The sequence below is a fragment of the Pleurodeles waltl genome, chromosome 3_1 (genome assembly GCF_031143425.1).
Source record: "Pleurodeles waltl isolate 20211129_DDA chromosome 3_1, aPleWal1.hap1.20221129, whole genome shotgun sequence".
In the NCBI taxonomy this organism is placed as follows: domain Eukaryota; kingdom Metazoa; phylum Chordata; class Amphibia; order Caudata; family Salamandridae; genus Pleurodeles; species Pleurodeles waltl.
The window spans coordinates 707,249,203-707,272,929 of record NC_090440.1 but is presented as its reverse complement, the minus strand read 5'-3'; the positions used below and the strand labels follow the sequence as shown (position 1 = coordinate 707,272,929).

The following is a 23,727-nucleotide window of genomic DNA, read 5'->3' as shown; positions in this document are numbered from 1 at the left end:
TGTCCTGTCTGCTGTTCCCACCGATTTGTGTCAAAGCTGTCTCACCCTGCAAGCTGCTGTGTCTCCAAAAGCCAGGAAGGACTGCTTGCCTTCCACAAAGACCCAGAAACTCCAGTGGAGCAGCAGAGTTGCTTCCCTGCATCTTGCAGGCACCCCAGAAGAACTGTGAGGACTCCTGACCGCCCAAACCTGACACCAGAAAGCACCACTCCACCCTTGCCCCCTAGACCAAGTTGAAGTAGACCAAAGGTGCCAGCTTGGTCCTCACACCCTCAAGAGACAAAGCCCACCTAGGACTTGCCCACTGTGGACTTTGCGACGCTGTTTGCAGCCTCTTTCTGTAGGCCCCTTCCAACCAAGAGAATCTACTGCACCATATACCAATGCCAAAAGCCGTTAGGACTGGGGCCAAGTCAGTTATTGTCTTCTCTGCTGGTGCGGCTCTTCAGTACTCCTTCTTGTTAGGTCGCCAGGAGTCTGAAGAGCAAGGTTCAGGGGTGCCCCTAAATACTAGATTTAGGGGCGTTAGATGGGTCAGAAGGCAGTAGCCAATGGCTATTGGCTCTGAGAGTGGCTACACCCTTCCTGTGTCCTTTGGGGAGGGGGCACAGTCCTAACCCTATTGCCTATCATCCTCCAAAACAAGATTGGGTCTAGCTGGAGTACTCTGGAGCAGTGAAACCCGATACAGGAGCCTTTGAGGCTCACTGCTAAGTGTTGAAGCACCTCCCCCCAGATCAGGCTTTGTTCCCCCAGAAAGCACAAAGGCTCCACCCCATGGGGTCAGAAACTTGTCTGTTACTGGCAGGCTGGCACAGACCGGCCAGCCCTACACTGGATGGTTAGGTAAACTACAGGGGGCATCTCTAGGATGCTCGCCGTGTACATTTTCAACAAATCCAACAATGGCATCAGTTTGGGTTTATTGTGCTGAGAAATTTGATGCCAAACTTCCAGCCTTCAGTGAAGCCGTCATAGAGCTGTGGAGTTCGTAACAACTAACTCCCGGCCCATGTACTCAATATGGCCACAGTGCACAGGAATGTCTAAGAATGGACTTTGCTCATGCAGCTATGCCCTGACCTGTGGTATAATGTACTCTGCCTTAGGGCTGTAAGGCCTGCTACAGGAGTGACTTACCTACGCCACAGGCAGGGGTTTGTGGGCATGGCACCCTGAGAGGGATTCCATGTCGACTTTACCTTTTTCTCCCCACCAACAAGACTCTGGGTCTTTGTGGAAGGCAGGCAGTCCTTCCTGGCTTTTGGAGACACAGCAGCTTGCAGGGTGAGTCGACTTTGGATGCAGGGGAGCAGCTCTGCTATGCCACGGGAGATCATGGGTCTTGGTTGAAGGCTGACAGTCCTCCCAGGCCTTTTGAAGGCACAGGCAGTTGCAGGACAAGTTGTCTTCGGTGCAACTGTTGAGGACAGTAGGTAAACCGATGGGGCTGGGCCAAGTCAGCTGCAGATCTTCTGTTCTTTGCAACTCTTCAGGGTCCGTATTCTTCTTTCAGGTCAGCAGGTTTTGATTTCCTGGTGTCAGGGACTTCCCTAAATACTGGATTTAGGGGTATTATGGGAGTATAGGGTAGTAGCTGATAGGCTATTAACCCCTGGGGTCACTACACCCCCTATATGACCACTTGCTGTGGAAAGGGGGCTTAACACTGTCCCAGAGTTCCTGGGTCTGCCGTCACCAAGATGGAAGACTCTTACATTTTGTGTCCACATCAGGCAGCTCATCTTAGAAGTGGAACTGACCTGAGGGTGGACACGCGTTTCTGACTACTCATTTTTCCGCCTGTCCAGGCACCAAATAGGCGCTGGGCTAGGGGCGTTGGCATCTCCTCACTTCTGAGGGAAGCGAGATCTGCATACCATTGGTGGTGGACTCTTTGAAGACCCCCTGCCTTGGAATGAAGATTCACAGGTCATCTTGTTGGGGGGCGGGTGTGATAACACCCCTACCAGAGCAGGCTTTGTTCCTGACCGCCCGAGAGCGGAGGCTCTCACCCTTGGGGGTGAGAAACTTGTCTGCTGGTGGCAGGCTGGCGAAGCCTAGTCAGTTAACACACAAGCAGTTGGTAGGTTTTTCAGAGGCCACACCCTTAAGGTGCCCTCTGGGTGCATGTATTAATAAATCTATCACTGGAATTGGTGTGGGTTTGTTAATACAAGATGTTTGAAAGCAAACATCCCTGTTTTCAGTGAAGCCATCATGGAGCTGGTGAACTCGTACTGACCAGTGTCCAACACATATTTAAAGTGGCTTCCCTTTAGAGTAATTGAAGCAAGCCCATACACTGGAGCAACGAGGCTCCCTTACAGGAACTGAGGGAATTTATATAGTGCTTTGCCTCACTAATGGAATTTCTAAGCACTGTGCCGCACTCTCACCTATCATCGATTCTCAGCTGTTTGTCTGTTAGGAATATATATTCAAACTGGAGCTAGCAGGATACCACTTTCATTCATCTGTTTTGTGGTTGAAAAGCCTCTTGTAGTCTCAGTAGGTACAGCTTTTACGTGCTTATATCAAACTGGCTTCTCTTTGACTTCAGTGCATGTAAATAATGAGTTGCTTAAAATTACAACTTTTACTTTTAATTTTTAGTAAGTATTTTCGAGGCTCACTATCAAGTGTTACAAATACTCAAGGGGATGAATAATAGAGACAAATTTTGCAAAAAGAATTCAGAAGAAATGCTTTTTTTCTTGAAAATGCTGTTTTTAAGCAAGCTAGAAAATATTTGTCACTATTACACAATAGTGAATTGTAATGTGTATCTGTTTTATCACAATAACCACGCCAGTGCACACAGGCAATTAGAACAGTCTCCCAGTTTTGCATGCCAGATAGTAAGCCTTGAATTCTAGCTGCGTCCCAAAAATAAAATAAAAAGACAAAGCCACTGGACGTTGCATAGGCGAAACCTGTTGGCATTCCCAATGCTTGTTTCAGACTATGTTTAGTCGTCTCTCAATGACATGCTGTTCGATGGGACTTACCTGTCTGGAGACTAGGCAGACTAGGCCTTCAAGCAGGTCGAGGAGAGCAGGGCTACAGCACGCCGCTTGGGCTTATCTGTCCCACCTCACCAACCTCATCAGCCCTACCGCTCCTTTCACGGTTTCAGGAACGGTACCATCAGTCAATTCAACCCCAGAATGGCACCCAAAAGGTTAGTGGTCACAGCTGTGGTGACCATCACTCTTGCGACCAAAGTCAAAAGGCCACCGAGTCTGCACCCCACACCCTCGCAGCCCCACCAGCAAAACCTCTGTAGCGTGCTCTTCGAGGAGCAATGCCACCCAGTGCGAGGCAGAATCCGAAGACCCTTGCCAGACAGGTGAGTTCTGCAAATTTTTTCAGAAGGGCTATGCACTTCTCTTCCTTTCCATACTGCTGCACCTTCCAACTTCTCCCTGACAGAGGACCATCTTTCCACTTTGCGGCAGAAAGTGAAGGCCCTTTTGGGGAGAGGGTGGCTGTTCCAGAAATAGGACCTGGCTGCAATTACCGCAGATGGCTCTGGCCTAAAAAAGGGTGGACACTTCTGGCCTATTTTAGACCTGCGTCCTCTCGCATTAGTATAGATCTTGTCTGCCCTAGACCCTGGATGGTAGCGTTCGACCTGCAGGGCCCCTATTTCCATATACTCACCTTGCCAGCTGACTACCAGTTTGTGGTGGGACAGGAGCGTTTCCAGTTTGCTCCGCTGTGGTCTCTTCAGTGCACCCTGGGGTTTCATGGAAATGATGACATTGGTGGCAGCACATCGTTGGAGGTCAGGTGTGTCAGTCCTCCCCTCTCTCAACGAAAGGGGGGTTCGCCCCAGGTAGTCGTCAATCACCTCCAAAGTACAACAAACCTCCTGTCATCTTTTAGTTCATTATGAATGTGCCAAAGTCACAGGCGGGGTTGTGGAGGCTTGGCGTCTGCCACGCCCCATAGCTCCTAATGTGGTGGTCCATACCGCTGGCTCTGTGGCAGTAGGACTGCCACGGCGAGGCTGGCGGCCTCCTGACCGCCAGTCTCGTAATGAGGGACTTTTTCTTGGAGGATTTTCCTTGTCAACAGTAAGGCCAGCCAGCGGGATACAATGGCTCGACATTGACAACTTGCTCCATGAGGGCACTTAGAATGTTTTCTGGAAGTCGAGCGCACTTAGAATGTTTTCTGGAAGTCGAGCTGCTCCCAGCGGGGCAAACTGCTAAGTTGAATCTGACCAGTGATTCAACTTAGGCAGATTGGCTTTCAGCTTGGTCCCAGTCTTCTCTTAATTCTCTTTGCAAAATACTCAAAAACGTTTCCAAGTCCCAACTTTTAGGGTTAAGCAGGGGGGGTCCATTCTGGGTACCTTTTAAAAGCCAGAGAACCTCAGGTACACCACTTACTATTTAGGACTCACAAGCAGGTTCCAGAGCAAAGCCAGTAGGAATTGGTGAACTGAGATTTCCTTTTCTTTGGGCTGCAGGTGACAGGTAGTTTTTTGTGACCATGTAACTGTACAGGACATTAGCCATCTAGTCCTTGAAGACCAATTTTCTGTCTGGGTACAAGTGGGAGCAGGTCGAGGCCTTAGGTTGCTTCTCACAGGTTAAACAGCAGACACAATCCTCCTGGGTGAAATCCTTGGTGCAACAGGTGTATTCCTTCTTGGTGCGGCCTTTCTTTATGCAGTTCAGGAGGCCAGCAAGCACAGTACTCCTCTTGTTTTCCACAGGCCCAGGAGTAATGAGTTCTCTTGCCAGGGTTGCCACTGTTATTCTTTGCACAAGCTTGCGGGAGGGAAGGGCTCCTAATCAAATACAGTTGCTGCTTCCCTAGGCAATCTCATCCAACTTGTGACTACTTCCTGAAAAAGGTGTTATGTAACTATCCCAGAATACACTATTCTACTCACTACCAACATAGCCAGACCCTACGTTACCCGTGTAGAGTTCCCGAGCCCAACCCAGAGGTGTCGCTACCTAGGGCCTACACCCCCTCTTCACGATAACATCTATTCTAATTAAAGTCCAACCAGGATAGCTGGCTAATAAAGGAAAAGTGGAAGGCGCAGGCTCATTAACATCTGTGTCTGCAGGGGCAACTTGCCTTTGAAATGTAATTAGCCCACTAGCTCCCTCCCCAGCCATCCTACTACAGGAAAGGCGAGCTCTTCTCACCAGATGGCTCCTTTGTTCTCGGTTCCATTGAACATTTCATGCGTATTCCCAGGACAAGCCTGCCAGCTACAGGCTGCTGGGCCAATCCCTTAGGCTACTTGAGGCCTTCTAGGCATCTTAGAAAAGCAAAGCTTCTAAAGCTACTTTTCTCAAATAGCTATGCTACATCAGACTTTGGCAATACATTGGATTTAATGTATCAATTAATTTTACACCTTGAACCACCTCACCTGGCTAGCTCTATTGGGAAGTTACACTTTATAAGAATTCATAAAAGTAATCCAATGTTATCCTATGAGGCTACCAGCTTACCAAAAGGGAAAATCGACTTTAGAGACGTTCTACTAGCAGGGCATGTAAAACACAGTTTATATATGGCCTTCTATTTAGAATCATGTGCCCTACCCTCTGAGCAGTTAGGGTAGACTTCAAAGGTAACTTGTAAGTAATAAAAAGACAGCTTTGGGCCATCCAAAACAGTTCATTTGACAGGTTGAATTTGACAATACTTCAATTGTCATGTTTTCAATTGTCACTGCTGTGGTGCACACTTACGTTCCTTAGCGTCCTCTAGTGACTCTGTAACCTACACACTGTTGGTACCCTGATTACCATTTACTAAGGACTTACAGGTACGTTAAATGTTACAATTAAGATTGCCAACAGTGATATATTTTTGCTTGCACAGGATGCGGGACAAGTCTAGTGCCAAATCTTTACTTGCCAATTTAGTGGTCGCACAAATAGTGCTACAGTCTACTAAAGGCACCTTAAATTACAGACCACAGGCACACTAAATATATTTAACTAGGGATTTTACAGGTATGTTAACCTTGCCAATCAATCAGGGACTAGTCAATTCGTACCTAACTGGTACACAATGTTAGGGGTCACAGCACACACATTGGGCATCAGCCAGTTTCTAAAGTCTCACCCAGTTTCAGTTACTTCCACACCATGATGGATCTGTTCATATTTGTAAATAAAAAGAATAAGCTCAACATGCTAAGTATCTGTCAAATTTCATGCATAGTCATTACGGTGCTAAGGTTATAACGAAATCAACACATGCCTCTATAAAAAGTGCTAAATCTTTCAAGCCCAGCTTTTTCAAACACTAATAGCTCATGTAAGTACCAAATAACAAAAAGCATGCTTTCTGGGTAAACTTCTACATTCATGTCAAGCTTATCATAAATCTCTTCAGTTGTTTTTGCTGCAGCACTAAGTACATTTTCCAATCCATTTCGCTAGAACCACACTCCTCCCCATTTTAACTGTTTCCTGCTGCCTTGAACCACACAAAAATTAGCATACTAGACCTTGGCTATTTATGCCAAATAAGTGCAAATGTGGGTGTAGATACATCCATGTGGCCTAAAGTTATAGGTAAACAGAAAACTCATTTTCAATGGAAAGTGCGGCTGAACTCTAACTACAAGGAGCGATCGCTTCTCAAGTCTATATTACACAGACACACACACACAAGGTCCTTTTGCGTTCAACTTCAAATGTATCAAATGCAGTATCAATTGGACTTTTTAAGTCATCAAGGCATTATACTGTATAACTATGATGACATTAAGAGCCATTTACAGAGAAAGTACCTAGGTCTTCGTCATGGGATTGTCCTCTAAATGAGAAATTGGGGGGGGGGGGGGGGAGGGAGTGGCCAATCAAGATGGCCAGGGGGACGTGCTCTCGGTGAGCTCCCGCTATCCCAGCCTGATCCTGGGGTGTCTGCAATTACAGCCCCCCTCCTTCGGTAGGGGACGGTGCCCCGACCTTATCGGCACCACACAAGCCCCTTTTGGTGCTCTGGATCGCCAGATCTGGGGCCGCGACTGCTGCGTGGAGTAAACCTGGGCCACGCAAGGAGGAGGCAGAGGCGTGGCAGCCCCCTCAGGCTTGCTGCAATGGGGTTGCTGTGTGCGGGCGGGCAGACGACTCCCCATGGCGGAGTTGCGGGCCTACCGGCCCATTGGTTTGCGTAGCCCTGTGGCTTGGGTGGTCCCAGCTGCTAAGTTTGGGGCCAGAGCAGGAATCCGGCCCGTACAATCAGGAGCCAGCGGATGGCCCGGGCTGGTTTGGAGGCCGGCCTGGGGAGACAGTGAGGAGCAGGGGCCAGGAAGTGGGCAGTGGACCAGCTGAGTTGAGGCAGTGGAGGAACGGCCTGATGCGGCTCAATAAACTGAGGTGCACCCAGGATTGGGAAGGCTGCGGGTCCTCACACAGGGTGCTGGCAGGGAGTCCATGGCCTCATGGTGGGCCTAACGAGTGGAGTAGTTTTGGACCTGCTGCATAGGACTCTCCGGGGGTGCGCGGACTGAATGCACCTGGAACTGCCTGCACAAATTAACAGAGCCGTTTGGCTGGGTTTGGAGACAAGTTTAGCAACAACTCTTGCCTACCCGAGCTATGTGGCACCATACAGATATTTTTGCTCTTCCTCCGGGTTATTTGTGGTGCTGATAATGAGTGGCCTCTCACCGGCCGGGTGATGGGGCAGCATCGGCAGACGGCAGCATCGCACGGGAATAGCATGGAACAATACACCACGCTGGTGCCTCTCCCACAGAGCTGGACTTGATTTGGGGGGTCTGAGGATGTCCTGAGCATGCCGGTTTCTTCGGAGGAGCCCTCGCGAGCTGTACTTCTTGCGGCTATACAAGGCTCAAGAGTGGCCCTCAAGGGAAATATAGAAACTGTGGCTGTGGAGGTTAATCTCCTACGAGTGGACCTTAGAAAGGTTTCTGAGAAGGTCACGTAGCGGAGGGTTCCATTGTGGAGCTGCAAACGGAGGTGGGCGCTCTGCGTAAACAGATGGTGCAGGTCAATTCCATGGTCGGAAGGCTGGAGGCAAGGTTGGAGGATGCAGAGGGCAGGTTCCGCCGGAATGATATCCGCTTGCTGGGGTCCCCGGAGCGCATGGAAGGGGCTACAGTGGAAGGCTTTGTGGAGAACTGGATTAAGGACGTGTTGCAACCGGTTGGGTTGTCCAGGATGTTCGTGGTGGAGCAAGCTCATAGGGCCCTGGTAGCGCCTCCTTGTCTGGGGCACCTCCAAGGGCTATTATTACCCGACTATTGAACTATAAAGACTGTATCCTGCGGGCAGCCCGTGAGTCGGACAGGGAGGTCTTTGAGAATGGTAAAATCTTCATCTATCCTGACTACACAAACATGGTTCAGACCTCTAGAAAGGGGTTTATGGAGGTGAAAGCTAAGCTTTGAGCCGTGACCATCAGGTACATGGTGTTGTATCCGGCACGTCTGAAGGTGCTCTCTAGGGGGAAATACCACTTTTTCGAACGGCCGGACGAGGTTTGGCGATGGCTGGAAATGTGGGACAAAGTGGCTCCTGGCAAGTCAGAGAGGACCAGCTAGACGGTCCACTGTACCTCTGGTGCGGCCAATTTGGACTGGAGAACTCGCGGGGAGAGACAGATGAGGGCACCGTGGAACGGGTGATGGACATTGATACAGCTAAGAGTTGAGATTCAACGAGATGGGACAATGGCAGTGGTAACCCCTGGACTGGCTCATGGATCGGTGGGACCGTGGTATCTGGGAGCGGAGAGGTTTCCCTGCTGATACTTGACTTTGTTCCTCATGCTGAAGGCCGTTACCATTCTTGACTGATTGGGGGGGGGAGGGAGGGAGGCTGTGGTTCTGCGGGTGGCGCCTGGGCTGTATGTGGGGGGTGTGGTGATGTAAATCAGGTGTTTGAGGGGGTACTACTTGACTTTTAATTTGCAAGGGCGGGGGACAAAAAGTGTGTACTAATTCCTGTTGGAAGGTATTCCACTATACGAAAATTGCTATCAGGATGGGGTGAGTGATTACTCGACAGCTTTGGTAGAATTCGCAGCTGGGGAGTTGGGAATTAGGCTGTTGTCCTGGCAGCATTCACAAAATATGGATCTACAGTATGGTTTGATGTGTTTGTTATACTGTTCATCCGGGGTGGGTAATTGGGAGTTGGGTTATTTGGTTGGTCAGGTCTGCAAATGTTTGCAGCTTACAACAGCAGTGCATGTCTTTATGTGAGAGGTGCAACGGGCACTCTTCCTACTTTCTCTCCCAGGGAGGGAGGTGAGGGTTGGAGGGCCAGTGGGGGCGGAAGGCAATGAAGTCTTGTCATGGGTCGCAGGATTAACGTACGGATGTGGAACGTCAGGGGGCTGAAGAATTACAATACACGATACAGGGTGCATTTCTTTTTGAAGCGGCATATGGTTCATATAGCCTGTCTCCAGGAAACGCATATGACTGAGTAGGAAACTCAAAAGTTAGCCAAGAAATGGCAGGGGCAAATGCTCTCCTCATCCTTCTCCCCTTATGCTAGAGGGGTGACAATATGGGTTGCCCCTGGGGTTCCGTTCACCCATGTATACAGTGAAGTTGATGTTGACGGGAGATATGTATTTTTTCAAGGCACCCTCGATGGGGCACCCCTCATTATTCTGAACATTTATGTGCCCAACGTAGATGATCACTCCTTTTATGATAGTATGCCTTAGATTATGAAATGGGATGGGGTGGACGAGCCAATCATATGGGCCGGCGATTACAATTGTATCTTGGATGGGGAGAAGGATCGTCTTCCGCCTAGATTGTGGACTAACCCCCTGATGACGAGGTGTCTTGCAGAGGTAATGTGCAATTTACGGCTAGGGGATGCATGGAGGGAACTACACCCGGAAGGCAGGAAGTATACCTGTCCTTCTAAGACGCATTACACGTACAGGCGGGCTGGATCGGTTCCTCTTGGGGGGACTGAACTCCTCACAGATTCTGGACATTAGATATCTGGGCAGGATTCTCTCTGATCATGCACCGGTGCTGATGCACTTGCAGTAGGGAGCCGATAGCCTGAGGGTTGTTTGACGGATGCTGGGTGTCGTGATAAGGTGGCGGTCACCATTAAAGATTACATGGACCTGAATTGGTCCACTTTGGATTCTAGGGGCACGGAATGGAAGGCACTGACGTAGTGAGATGGGTCTGCATAGGCAATGCTTGTGGGGTGCGTAAACAAATGGAGAAAGAACTCACTGAGAGGGAGGACAAGTTGGCGGTTCTGCAGTGCCAGACACCAACAACACGGAAGGTTGAGACGGAGCAACTCTGGCTGTACAAGATGGTGAAGAACTATTGGGACACACTAAGTAAGGTAACACTTAGAGCATATAGACAGCGCCTGCACAGGGAGGGGGATAAAGCTGGTAGATTATTTGCCTGGATCCTAAAACGTGAAGTGGAGAACCCTCCCATCCTGCATATCCAGACTGTAAAAGCTGAGACGATTACCAGGCGCAAGGATATCCTTCAAGTATTGGTGGAACATCTGCAGTGAGTGTCAAGGGCTGGGGCTTTTGTCTCAGATGAGGAGTTGGGGGGATTTTTGCAGCTCATGCGGCTCCCGCGATTAGAGCCGGAGTGTAGAGAGACTCTTGAGGCTGCGAAAACTGTAGAGGAAGTGAGGCGGTGGAAGCAATGACTAAATCTAGGTCGCCGGGGGCGATGGGTTCCCGATTGAGCTATATCGAGCGTTTCCCCTTCTCCTGCGATAGAAACTGTTGTTGGTGTTTGAGGAGGGACGGCAGCTGGGCATATTGCCGGAAACCATGCATCAAGGCATTGTCTGTTTGATGCTTAAACCTGGGGAGGAGGGATCCTTCTGTCGCCCGCTTACTATGCTGAATAGTGATTTGAAGATCCTTTGCAAGATATTGGCCACTCAGCTTCAAGGAGTGATCCGGTGCTTGGTGCATGGTGATCACTGTGATTTTATTCCAGGTTGTAGCACAACTTATAACTTACGTCGCCTGGCACATGTGCTGCATGAAACTGAGGGTGAGGAGGAGGAACTGGCACTAGTGTCATTGGATCTGGAGAAGGCCTTTGAACTCCTACCTTTTGGCGGAGTTGCGAGGTATGGGGTTTGGCCGACAATTTTGTGCATGGGTGAAGTTGCTATACACTGCTCCCTCAGCACGTGTTCAGGTGGCGGTAGAGCTCTCAGAATCCTGGGAGATCAGCCGTGGAACTAGGCAGGGTTGTCTGCTTTCGCCGCTCCTTTTTGCTTTTGCAGTGGAGCCACTGGTGATCTGGCTCCAAGAGGAACTGGAACCTTGGGGTATCCGGGTGGGGCAGACCACCCACATTGTCTCCCTATATGCGGATGATGCGTTGGTATATCTTCATGAGCCCAGTGTTTCGGTGCCGGTGTTTTTGCAGTTGTTGGAGGCATTTGGGGCTGTGTCCGGTCTTCCGGGGAATAGGAAGAAGTCACTTCTGTTCCTGTTGGGTTCTCTCTGTGGTGCCCCCTGGGATCAGTTACAGGGGTGGGGCTCCGGTGGGAGCTGGAAAGCTTTAGATATTTAGGTATTTGGGTAACTCATACTGTGGCGGCGCGTGAAAAGTATAATGTGGAACGAGTGGTGACTGGCCTTGAGCACTTAGTTTTGTTTTGGAACAGACTACCTCTTTCGGTGATGGGGAGGGGGGCTGTGGCCAAAACGGTGTTCCTGCCACATTGTCTTTACCTGGGTCAGAACTCCTTGTTTCCGCTAACTGCTCGGCTTTTTAATTGCTGGCATTGTCAACGGTGCAGGGTGATATGGAAGAAGGAGGATTGGCTATTCTTAACATTAGATATTGTTATTATGCAGCGCACTTACAACGTGCGGCAGAATGGATGACTGCGTCGGACAATTACGAGAAGACAGTGTTTGTAGGAATGCTGGGTGGGAAGGTACTGGCGCATCTACTGATGTCGGGTGGCCGGTCTGAGTCAGAGGTTCCATACCTGGTCAGGACTGGTCAGGACTGCTGCCTGGATATGGGAGTAGGCTATCAAGAAAGTTCTTTGACGTGCCCCATTTGGTAGGGAATTCAAGATCTGGGACTTTGCCCTCTTTAGGGGTATGGACAACTTAATGTCAATGGAAGGTTAGAGGTTGGGAGGATGCGAAGTGGTGAGGGACCCCAATGGAGAGTTTATCTTAGTCCTGGATGCACGGGACATGTTTGGATTGGGCCAGAGACAGTTTTGTCAATATGCCAAAATGGAGTGTGGCTAAGGAGATTTGTTGTGGTTTCCCAGTGGCCCTCCCGGCATTGACGGTGTTGAGTGGATTGCCCCCAGGAGGATCAACCGGGTGCTGTGAGTGTTGCGCGTAGGGCCTGGGAGCGTGAACTGGGGGATGCTATGGAGGATGTGGACTGGGCAATGGCGCTGTCGCTGGTGCGTAAAGTGTCCTGCAACAGCAGATTCAAACTACTGCACTTCAACTTTGTGCACAGGACATACATCACACCTGATCGTCTTAATAAAATTGACCCAGCAAGAGGGACGCTGTGTCCCAGATGTCGCATGTTAAATGCTTCCTTTTTACACTTGGCTTGGTCCTGCAGGACGGTGCCACGATACTGGTGGGACGCAGTTGGGAGAGTAGAGGAGGTAACCGGGCTGGGGCTAGAAGTAACACCTGTGACATGTCTTTTAGGGGTGGTAAGGGGGCCACAGGCAGGAATATCCCATATAAACTCACACAATTGTCCTTGGTGCTGGCCAAGCATAGGGTGGCCATTGGTTGGATGAGCGACCGGAGCCCCTCCATCCCTTGCTGGATCCGAGACTTAATGGAATGGGGTGCGGCTGACGAACAATACATGCGGATGACACATGAGGAGGAGGGGGCACTAACGGATGTGATTGCATGGGGGACATTATTGGAATGGTTCACTGGTGTAGAAGAGATAAGTACAGAGGGGAGCACGGATGATGGTGATTCCTAAAGTGAACCTTGCGTTGATTAGAGAAGTGACGATCAGCTGTGTTGAGGTTGTAATTATGCGATGCATGAAAAAGGTATGGCCTGGATTTATGTGGATCCTCCTTGGGTGGAGGGTAATTCCTGCTGCAGAAAATGCCATAGATTCTTGTTTCATATGCTATGCTTGCTCCGTTCTATAGGAATGTGATCAAATAGATTCTGTAATATCTTGCATTGATATGCACTGCACTGTATTGTTTTTGTTAAAGTTACTCAATCAAAACTAGACTGCAAGGGGTACCCTCTGTGCAGAAAAGCACTATTAAACAAGCCTTGCCAAAATGGGATGTGGTTTTCCTCTGTAAGGGAATTTTAAAATACCTCCTTCCCCAAGTAATAAAGAAGAAAACCATGGACTAAACATTCACAAAATATATTTTCGAAGACATTTTTGAAGGAAACCAATTTGCAAACATATGCGTACATCACTAGATGGCAAGAGTTTACATAACATGATCTACATCAATACATACTAGAACCCATTTGATAACTGTTCGTACTACTCGCAGAGCCAATTCGCTGTTTTTATTGGCTGGTCTGAGGAAAGATCTTTAAAGGTGGTACTCCTTAGCCATCTCCTGCACATGTGGAATGGCAGATCTTAAGATTAATATTTTACTGATACCCTTTTCGTCAGCCAATGCTATATCCCCAACACTATTATTAAATGACACCTAGGAATTGAGTAATATTATTTTTTTAAGGTGAGGAGGGTATGGGGGGAGAACCAATCCAAAATCCTCATGCACAGTGAGGCGAGGGAAGGACTGGGTAGGCCAAACTTTGAAGAATACTATACAGCGGCTCACTTTCATATCATCAATATGAGAAGTACTTGGCTCGCATGGATGCATCAGTAGCTGGAAGAACTCTGTCGAATTTACCATAGTTCCATTAATCAGAATGACTGTGAGGCGTGAACCTCTTTCTGTGTGGAACAGAGTGGTTTTCCCTTCACAGTCATCCATCATAACCCACAATTAATTCCAGCTCTGTATCCGTGACCCTATATGACAACAAACTAGAAGTTATACATCCATAGCTGATAGGTTTGGGAGTGAAGCAAGGATGAGGAACAACAGAACTCTCTGGGTGACCATTTCGAAGTGTGTTACTCATTGGGGAAACATACAAGCTCATATGTAATTGAGCTAAGACTTCGAGGAAAGTTAAGGCAATGTCCCTTAATACTAGTGATGCGTGTTGAAGAGACTGTTAGAGGGTGATGACCTACATGTCTGGTGGCCTTATCTTAAACTCAATCATTTTTGGAAGGAAGCACTAGCCCAAATAAATACAGTTTTATGCTAGCCTATTCCTGATGACTCAGGGACTTTAATACTGGGCATGAGAGATATGTTGTCAGAGGGCACGGCACACCATGACACGTTAACTTAATTACATGAAATTTGATGTCAAGATGGTAACTACTTTCAGAGATAAGAAGACTTTAAGATGAGCTCTAAGACTTTAGAACATTTTGGCAATTAAATATGGACGCATGTCTTTACATACAAGTACATTGGGAGTACGTGGCAGCCTTTGTTCCCAAATCTAAGGGATGGGTCACCAGTACTGATTATAGCCTACATCCTAGAGGATTTTTAGACGGTACTGGCAATAATACATGATGAGTGACATGATTTTTCTTTTTATTGATAAGCCTGTGTCCCTGCATATATCCCTTAGCCATGTGGTGTAAACACCGAACTGCAACGTCTTTGGAAGTTAACCTGTACCTACTTGAAAAGTACAGGAAATAGGAAATGGGTCAGGGGGCAACCCAATTAAAATGTTTACCCAATGAAAATGTTTATATGTACTGTGTTTTGTAGAAATAAGGGAGCTCGGAGTCCCTAGGGATGGAGCTTTCCATTAATTTGTATTTGTCTAATTAAAACATTCTGGTAAAATAAGATAATGATTTGAGAACTGATCACATCCACTTCTAGAAACAAGGTGTGGCTATAACTGGACCAGCAGGGCATCTAAGCGGAACCCTTAGGGAACCAAGACAGCCTTCAATAGATTGAATACGGCTTATTAACAAAACAGTAAAATTATAATTAACTAATTAATTTTGTTCAAGAAAAAAATAAGAAGGGAGATACAAATTAAAGAAGAAAAGGCTCCAGAAAAAAGGGAAAGGGAGTGCTCAGAGTGCACTGTGTGCTCAAGGAATTGGGAAGTGGACACATTTTACAAGGCTTTTTGGACCATGTGACATAAAATGTGGACACTTTCACAGATGAAAGAGAATGAGGAAATGGGCAACTATTCAACTGAAAACAATGTTGCTTTTAAATTTCCATTTCATCTGAGTGGACTAATATGTGTTTTATCAGTACAAAGGGAGAATTTCCTTTCAGACAAAGGCTGAACAAATGCACAAGGACAGCAAAGCATAAATGTTCTCACAATCAGAGAAGAAAGGAATACAGCACTGGAACAGGAATTGGGGTCTTTGTTAAGCACATATGACTTGTGAAATAAGTAACTAGGCTACTATACCCAAGCCTGCCCTTGGTATGAGGTCTGGTTCTCTTAATAAATAAAATAAAAATCCACATTGCATTCAACGCTCCATCCCACTCCCCTCCTCTAAGCTTGAGATTATTCCTCAATCATGAACCTCTAAGCTGGGTCATGTTGCCCTGAAGGCACAGTTCTGTACTTTTATGAAATAAACCTTAGGTATGATGGTTATGGAATACTCCTCGGGTTAGTGCTCCTTTAATGTGGTCACCATCAGAATACTACTCGAGCAGTGGGTAAAGCTCACCTCTTGCTCCACAATGCTTGCGGCTGTGCCCTGTCCGGTATCTTCTTCCAAGCTTGGCGGTGTCTGAATCTTCTGCACTAGTCTACTCTCACACTCCTCCAGATGCAGTCGTATGTTCATTAGCTGTGTCATGTATGTCTTAGCTTCACATTCATCCTTGTCTTCTAAAAACCAATGATAAAAACATTAAACGTTATTCTCTAAAAGCAGCTCCGGCAGGTGGGAATTAGCAGGGAGGTAGGATACAGAGGGCCTTGAGTGGGATCAGCAAAATGTGCAGGGTACGGCACGAGTAGGCAGTAAATCCATAAAGACTTTATATCATGTCATATTGGGTATAGATTGAAATTATAATCCATCTAATATATATTGAAAATTAACAGATTATGAAAACAATTATGGTGGACTAATTACAGATAGAAGATTATTGAGAATTTAATATATTGAAAGCTTATTATTTTGAGATAAATAGTGTATTTTGTATCACTTTGATGTTTACAAAATTTGATGTTTTAAATAGTGAGTGGTACGTATGTGTATGTGTGGGTCGTTTGATTTGAGGATATTTATTGTATTTGTATTGGGGGACAGTTTGGGTTTCTTCTTAGGCTTGTTTATTAATCTATGATGTTTATACAATTATGTGAAAGCACAAAATAATGATTGCATTTTTATATGTATAGACTGTAATAAAGTAAACCTTGGAATTAGAACTAATGACTTGAGAGATATGCATCATTGCATTTAAACCATATTATTCTACTTATGCAACAGGGCTGTGAATACTTGAAAGAGCATGATTGTTTGGGGGGTAGGACTCAAGCCCTTTAACAGCTATAGATGGTACATAGAATCACAATGCAAAGACACTCAAGTGCACTGACAGGAACTTTCAGTGGGTAAAGCTTTCAGTCATGGGACTCGCCTGTAACCTGCAGAGACTGCCAAAGGGATGGGGAGGGAAAGGAGGCTGCATGTCTTGAAACTGAGAGGAGTCACTGTGACAGGATGAGCTATGGCTGGATCTGCAGAGAAGTGGTTCTATTTGGAGGATGGCTCACAAAGAGCATTATAACTTGGAGGAGTTAAGGGGTCAAAAGAGAGCATTATCCATCCGCATAAACTGAGATAAACAAATGACACACCATCTGGAGGCGACTTACTAAGTTGATGGGTCGCAGAGTAGGAACTGTGGGTTAACTGAGGGGGCTCATCTGAGATGCACTGAAGCTGGCACAAAGGAGGGACACAGTGAGGTGATGACTTGTGTGCCCATGAGAGATTGGGAAGCAGGTAAAGTGAGGACTATAGGGTTTAGCAAGTGAACTTCATTGGCCAAGCCACCGGATCCAGTTAGCAAAGAGACTCGGTCATGCCAAACAGCAGCTGTAGTGGTGGTGAGGAAAAAAGTAAGCGTACTCAGAAAGTGGCATCTATCTAGGGGCTCTGTTGCAAGGGTACTAATATGAACACGTAGTTCAGCAATGAACTGCCTTTAGGTTCAGCAAGCAGCACATCAACTATCAGGCAGATTGGGGACACTGACTGATGTTAGGGTGAAATCAGTGCAGAGGGAAAAACAATGTGAGCCTGAAGCCATTCAAGTAATGTGAGAATGTCATCTTGGTACTCATATCTCACAGATCCGCCCCTAAGTAGAGTGTGTGCATCCTCAAGAAACACTGAGTAGGAAGTGTATTGCTCCACAGGTTTTTAGTTAAAGAAAAGATCCTCACCTTCACAGATTCTTCATAAAGGTGGTAGTGTGGACACCCTGCTAGGGCAAGCTTAGTCCTCGTATAGTTGCAGTGCATTGTGCCACTCCTGGCTATGCTGGGCTTAACATTTATTTGCTTTTTAGTCACAATGTGTGGCACTAACTCTGAGCTCCCCCCATGTTTTCCTCACCTGTTTGCATTGAGTGCAAAAGTTGCTGGTGATGCGCTTTACAAGCCTCAACCTCTTCTTCCAGACGCAGACGATCTGCCACCGAGAAGAGCTGGGAGTCCCGACTGTCTTCCCGGAAGTCATCAAAATGAGACTGTAGGTTTTTCACTGCTTGAAGCTGGTCTGCTGGAGCAGTGGCCCTGAGCTGAAAAATGACAAGTGATCATCAGCAAATATCATGTAAGGGAAACTTTGACAAAACAACATGAATATCAGCAGCATTTGGGAGGAATGACCTTTGCAAGCACAAGGGTGTCTACAGAGAATCCAGAATAATGCAAGATCTGCTGGAAAAAAAAGTAAGCTCCACCCACCAGTTCTGCACATGAGAAGGCACACTCAACTACAATGGATAGGCAGTGCCATTAGATTCATACCCATTTCAGATCCTACCATGCGCCAATTCAGGATACAGATAGGAGGTCCATATGTACTAGAATGCTTTAAGGTAATGGAGCCAGTTTCAACAAGCTGTGAAAGAGCACAGGCAACCATCGAAGAGAGATACATAGGGGGGATGTAGGCTTTTAGCGAGAGGTTTCTTTAGCATCTGAGCTGCTACCGTCTGCACAGGTTGAGTCCTGCAAACAGTTAACTCCTATCCCAAAGGAAAGTCGACACAAACACATGGTATGACTCCAGGCCCATAAACAACAAGAATCGATGCTGAACTTTGTCATGCAAATTACGCCACTCAGTAGAAGGGATTGAGGCATGCATTTTGAGGCTACTATCAAAGAGGTTGCAGAGGCTACACACACCAGTACTGGAATACAACCTTTTTATGTGAACTGGAGGCTCAAGAAACCTTAAGTTTTCTCTTAAATACAAAACAGTGATACAGAGTTCCTAAAGCAGACATTGTACCACAGAACAGAGCTTTGTCAACTCTAAACGAGCAGGTCCTGCTTCTAAAGGAATCATCATTTTTCACCTTTCCCTTATTTGCTGCTCTGCAACAGGAACATTCTATTTTTTTCTTACTCCATGAAGCCACATATTGTAGAGATTTGGTTCACCAGCTCATTTTACTTGCACAATTTATTATCTAAAAGGAATGTGTTAAGATAGTGAATGCAACCATTTAGTGACTTGACATACAATCTTCTGATTAACCTTTAATTTTTCTTGTTCCTATTTTTTTCAGTGCTCTCCTCTTTTAAAAACATTGTGTGTATCTGTCACCAATGCTACATTTGTTTGGTGACTTGAGGGAAGGTTTTGCTTCAGTATTCTCTTTCTTTCATTTTCTTTCAGCAGTGATACCTCGGATGCAGGGGTCAGGGAGGGCATGCTTTTAGAGCTCTTATTGCATTGTTAAAAAGAGGTGACACATATATATATTGTGGGTAAGGCCTCAGGAGAGTGTGGTACTATGTACACACTTCTCTAGGCAGTCATCTAATGCCCAAGACATGCTACATTTAGCAAGAGAAATGGAGAGTGTGCTTGTATTTAATGATGGGTGTGCTCTATAATCTTCGTGCATTGATTTTGGTGTTCCTATGGACTTACCAACCATCCTGAACAACTGTTGTACGAAGGAGTACCGTCTTTGTGCAGGTATGTTGCTGTGCAATCTTCACGGAAGGGGTTAGAAAACTGAGGCTCATCTTAGGCTTGGCATTCATTTTATTTAAATAAGTGCAAATGGCCTGTTAAGTAGGCAGTTAACCACACCGTGGAGATACAACGTGGAAAAGTAATATGCAAATTTGGACTTCAGTGCTGCAGGACAAAAAGTCAAATCAATCTATGCATGGATGTCTTCTGGAAACAGATGTGTGACGGGTGAAACAGCAGAGGCATTTTCTATAACAATGTGAAACATTTGGAAGTCACAAGCAGACATGATGACTTGGGGGTCTGAGTTATATTTTGGCAGCTGGCCGACTTTCTGACCAGGCGACCGGAGTAAATTACGTCAGTGCCCTGATGGAGGTACTGCGAGCCAAATTAAAAAAAATTCGCTGGCCCAGCAGACATTTCTAGCATTGGCAGAAAACGCCTTCACAGTGGTTCATGTCAATGCATTGTAAATTTGATGAACAGCTCCGTCAACGTGATGGAGCAGTACAGCAAAATTAATTCTCACCCACCCAAACAGAATCGAATAGTGGTATGGTTTTTTGGGGGGTTTAAAACAATGCCTCTCCCCCATGGGACTTCCCACCCATGGCAAGAGTGGCACTGAGCACTTTTCAATGCCACTTACTACCAGGTTTTTCCTGGAGGTGAGGGGCATTGAAAAACAGATGTATGTCCACCAGTCTAAATTAGGTGGGTGGACTTACAGTGAAACATCTGACGACTGTTACTTTGTTGGGACTTCAGGGGGGGTTTACCACTGAAGAAACAGTAGTCTCTCCATCGTCACACCCACTTTTAAATCTCGTGGATGGACCACAACATTGGTGGGTAGTGAACTCCATCACCTCTGAGACAGAGATCCATCTCTGCCAACATATAAATCAGGCACTTAATCTTAGGATCCACCTGAAAGAGTACAAAACCAGTTTGCATCTGAGACAAAGCAAAGTGAAGAAACTGGTTGTCACTTGAGTAAAGCAGTCAGGGCCATAACATCTTGTCACAGAATGCCCTGGGATGATCATAAAGAAGCAAAGGAAAGCTTGTAATACAGGACTATACTTAGTCACTACAAAAACTGTACTCTAACGGCCTAAGATCAAAGTACAGGAGTTGCAGATTGTTCCTGAAGCCATGGCCCTGTTTTGACTCCATCCTTTCTGTAACAAAGTCCTTACCTTCTCCACAGTCCATCCTTGAAACAGGTCAATATCTTTCCTTAGGTAGTTCCATGAGATGAGGCTCTTGGTGTTCACGTGCAGCTGATGCCAAAGAGACATCACCTTTTGATACAGCTGCTCAACCCTTAAAAAGGAAGAAAAGAACGTGAGTCTGAAATGAAAGGAGGCCACCACCAGGTGTAGCAAAAGCAAAAAAACAGATACAATAGAATGGGAGGTCACCGCAGGAAAAAAAACACTCATCACATGGAAACAGCACAACGAACATGTTACTCGGTAACATTCTGGTAGATTCTCCATTTACCTGCAGATTCCTCACTTTTTGATCATCAGAAGACACCAGACTAGATTCAGATTTTAATAAGCAATTGCTCCAGCTTGCTGGTAAGTGTTGCCATTGGAGTATGCAGCAGCCTCAAACCACCTCCGGAAGTGACTGCTCAGAGTCACAAAAAGGTGGCACACCTCCGTGCACTGACCACTTTATTTTGAATATTTCTGTGGCCTCAGACGGGGATCAACAGGGACAGTTTGGGGGCCACCGTGTGCTGAAACTTACTTGGAACCTATTTGTCAGTCACAGAAGTCCACTCCACAGAACGGGGAGGCAAATGAACAGTGAGAAATCTGCAGACGGATAGGGTATCCTCCAGAAAGACCATTATGGAAAGTAAGTAACTTGTTCTTCTGATGGATACTTCAAATTGCAGATTCCTCGGCTTTTGAATAGATACTGAGGCAGTACCTCCAAAGATGGTGAGTCTGTGGAATCATTCAGACCAGGAAGTCCTGCGGGACCTAGTGGGCGAAATGGCGTTCTCTGGGAACTTGACTGTCACAGAAGTCGTTTTTGGTGAACGTATGTATGGAAATACATGAGGCAGTAAATGTCCACTACCGGCACAACCCTCAACATCACCATCAGAGTAGTCTTGGCTCTGCTCTTATGAGCCTCTAGGCCCTGGTATAGCATGTATTTCTACACAGGATGATCCACCTGGGTGTGTTTGCTTCTTTACAGGTTTCCTTTCCTTAACACTACTAAAGCCCATGAAAAACTGGTCTTTGGTTCAGTACTCTTTCATACGCTCAATGTACAAACTAAGCACTCTCTTTAGTCAAAGTTGTGAAGCTTCTCCTCCTCCTCCTCAGAGGGAAGTAGGAGAGAGAAAATGGCAGGGAGGGTGATGGGCAGAGCCACACAGAACAGCAATACGAATTTCAGCACAAAAGAAGCACAAGTCCTCAGCACCAATTTGTCAGGAAGGAAGGTGGTGTTCGGGAGTTCACTGTCGTAGCATGCAAAGGATAGTATGTTAAGAAACACTGTCTTGACAGTGAAAATAAAAGAAAATATCTGTCCATGTGTTCGAAAGACATACTCATCAGGAATGTTAGTCTCTTTGAGGCAAATTGAAAGGCAATGATGGGAACATGTATGTGAGTCCTTTTACAAAGTACATCACCACTGGTGGCTTGAATAAAGAACATTAATCAAAAGATAGGAGTGTCCAACATATAATCCTTAACTGTGCCTAATGCAAAGCCTTACTGTGTCAAACACAGGATGGACAATAGATCATCAGATAACTTGGTCTATAGATTGTCACGGTGGGCTGCCTGATGTGCTCCACAAAGGAAGGGTTCCACCATCTTGTTTTTGGTTAAATTAGGAATTCTGGGACAGGTTTATGCCCACAGGAAGTGGTCAAATAGGGGGTGTAGTCACCCCAGGAGTACGTAGCCCATTGGCTACAACTCTGCACTTCCATTAACGCCCCTAAATTCAGTATTTAGGTGGCCCTAGTATCAGGATTTTAGATTTGCTTGACTACAGAGAGAAAAAAGACAAAGATGTGTAGAAGATGCAAGAACTGTGGACTAGCTGAGGACTTGGTTCAAAACTCTGCCTGCTTACTCCTGTCCCGACAATTACAAAGACCTGACTCATCCTGCAGCTGTGTATATGCCCAGAGCCTTGGAGGAATGGCACCACTTGCAGCCCTTTTCTTCCAGGTACTGCTCCCGTTGACTTTAACATGCAACGTATGAGGCTACCACTGCTAGGAGCGCCTCTGCACCCAGACACACCAGGGCAGGGAACCCAAAACTGCTGGTGGTTCTAGATATCTTGGCCCCTATTTACCTTAAGTTCAGAAGAATAGTTTTGTAAGTCGACTGCAAGTGACCTTGTGCAGTGCATGCTCTCCCTATAGGATAAAATTACTGGGTTCGAGACTCATGCCTCAAATCTCACAGTGTTGAACTATTGCTATCTCAGAAAGTGCTTACCTGATCTTGAAGATCTTGGAGTCTGAAATAAGATAAAAATCTATGGTGTTTTCTAAACTGGTCTTGAGTTTCTTATTGAGTGTGTGTCTCAGTTATTGACTCTGCATTCAATAAATGCCTAGCTCTACCCTCTAATAAGCCTAAAATGGTTGTCCACACTACCACAAAAGAGAACATTTAGGGTTATTTTAATCCCTGTAAACCAACAAGGGTCGTCTATCTACATAGTGTCCCCTTACATTCAGCACACTACATAAATGGCCAGCGTCCTACACAGATTCACATGTTCTGCATACTCCTGCCCTCTAGTGATGGTTGCAGACATTTGCAAGTTATTTTTCTTTAAAGAAGCCCTTCAGCCTCAAAACATCTCATGATATTTCCCCAATACCACAATGCACCACAACAAAGACTCTTCCTCAGATTACTTGTTTGGCAGCCCTGTAAAGTAAAATGTAAAAAAGCAATGCATGTATGTATGTACGGTGCACTGTAAGATCTATAGATGATAATCACCATATGTCAATGCTCAGTTTCAGGGAAGTGGGAGGGCATATATGAATCAACTGCTCTACATGCCCCAAACAGTTGGATAAAAAGTGAAAAACAGTTTCCATTTATATCATGTGCTGGTGCAGTTCTCATGCTCTGCATAGATTGAATAGTAACACTCACCCAATGAAGTGGCGACATGTAATTAAATGATGCAGATGTCTAAAAAACGTTTTCAACTGTTTGGTCAACCAAAGTCTCTTGCCGGGGCTGATTATCAGTACAACAGTGCTTAATGAATGTGTGTGAAGTTAACCATGTAGTAGCTTTACAAACGTCTGTTACTGGTATGTTCTCTAAAAAGGCCACTGTTGCAACATTGTTTCTAGTGGAATGCGTCTTGGGAGCACAATGCAGGGTATGTTT

The 23,727-nt window shown here is 46.2% G+C and overlaps 1 protein-coding gene across 3 annotated transcripts in view; it reads right to left on the bottom strand.

Moving 5' to 3' along the window:
- The window catches only part of MACF1 (microtubule actin crosslinking factor 1), a 1,225,213-nt gene that overhangs the window by 870,210 nt on the left and 331,276 nt on the right, over window positions 1-23,727 (bottom strand). For all 3 annotated transcript variants that reach the window (XM_069223412.1, XM_069223414.1, XM_069223413.1), the window contains 3 exons: window positions 20,515-20,641; window positions 17,708-17,891; window positions 15,800-15,963 (listed from right to left, as the gene is read on the bottom strand). In XM_069223412.1, the coding sequence (XP_069079513.1) occupies window positions 15,800-15,963; window positions 17,708-17,891; window positions 20,515-20,641 (475 nt within the window). The remainder of the gene's footprint in view (window positions 1-15,799; window positions 15,964-17,707; window positions 17,892-20,514; window positions 20,642-23,727) is intronic.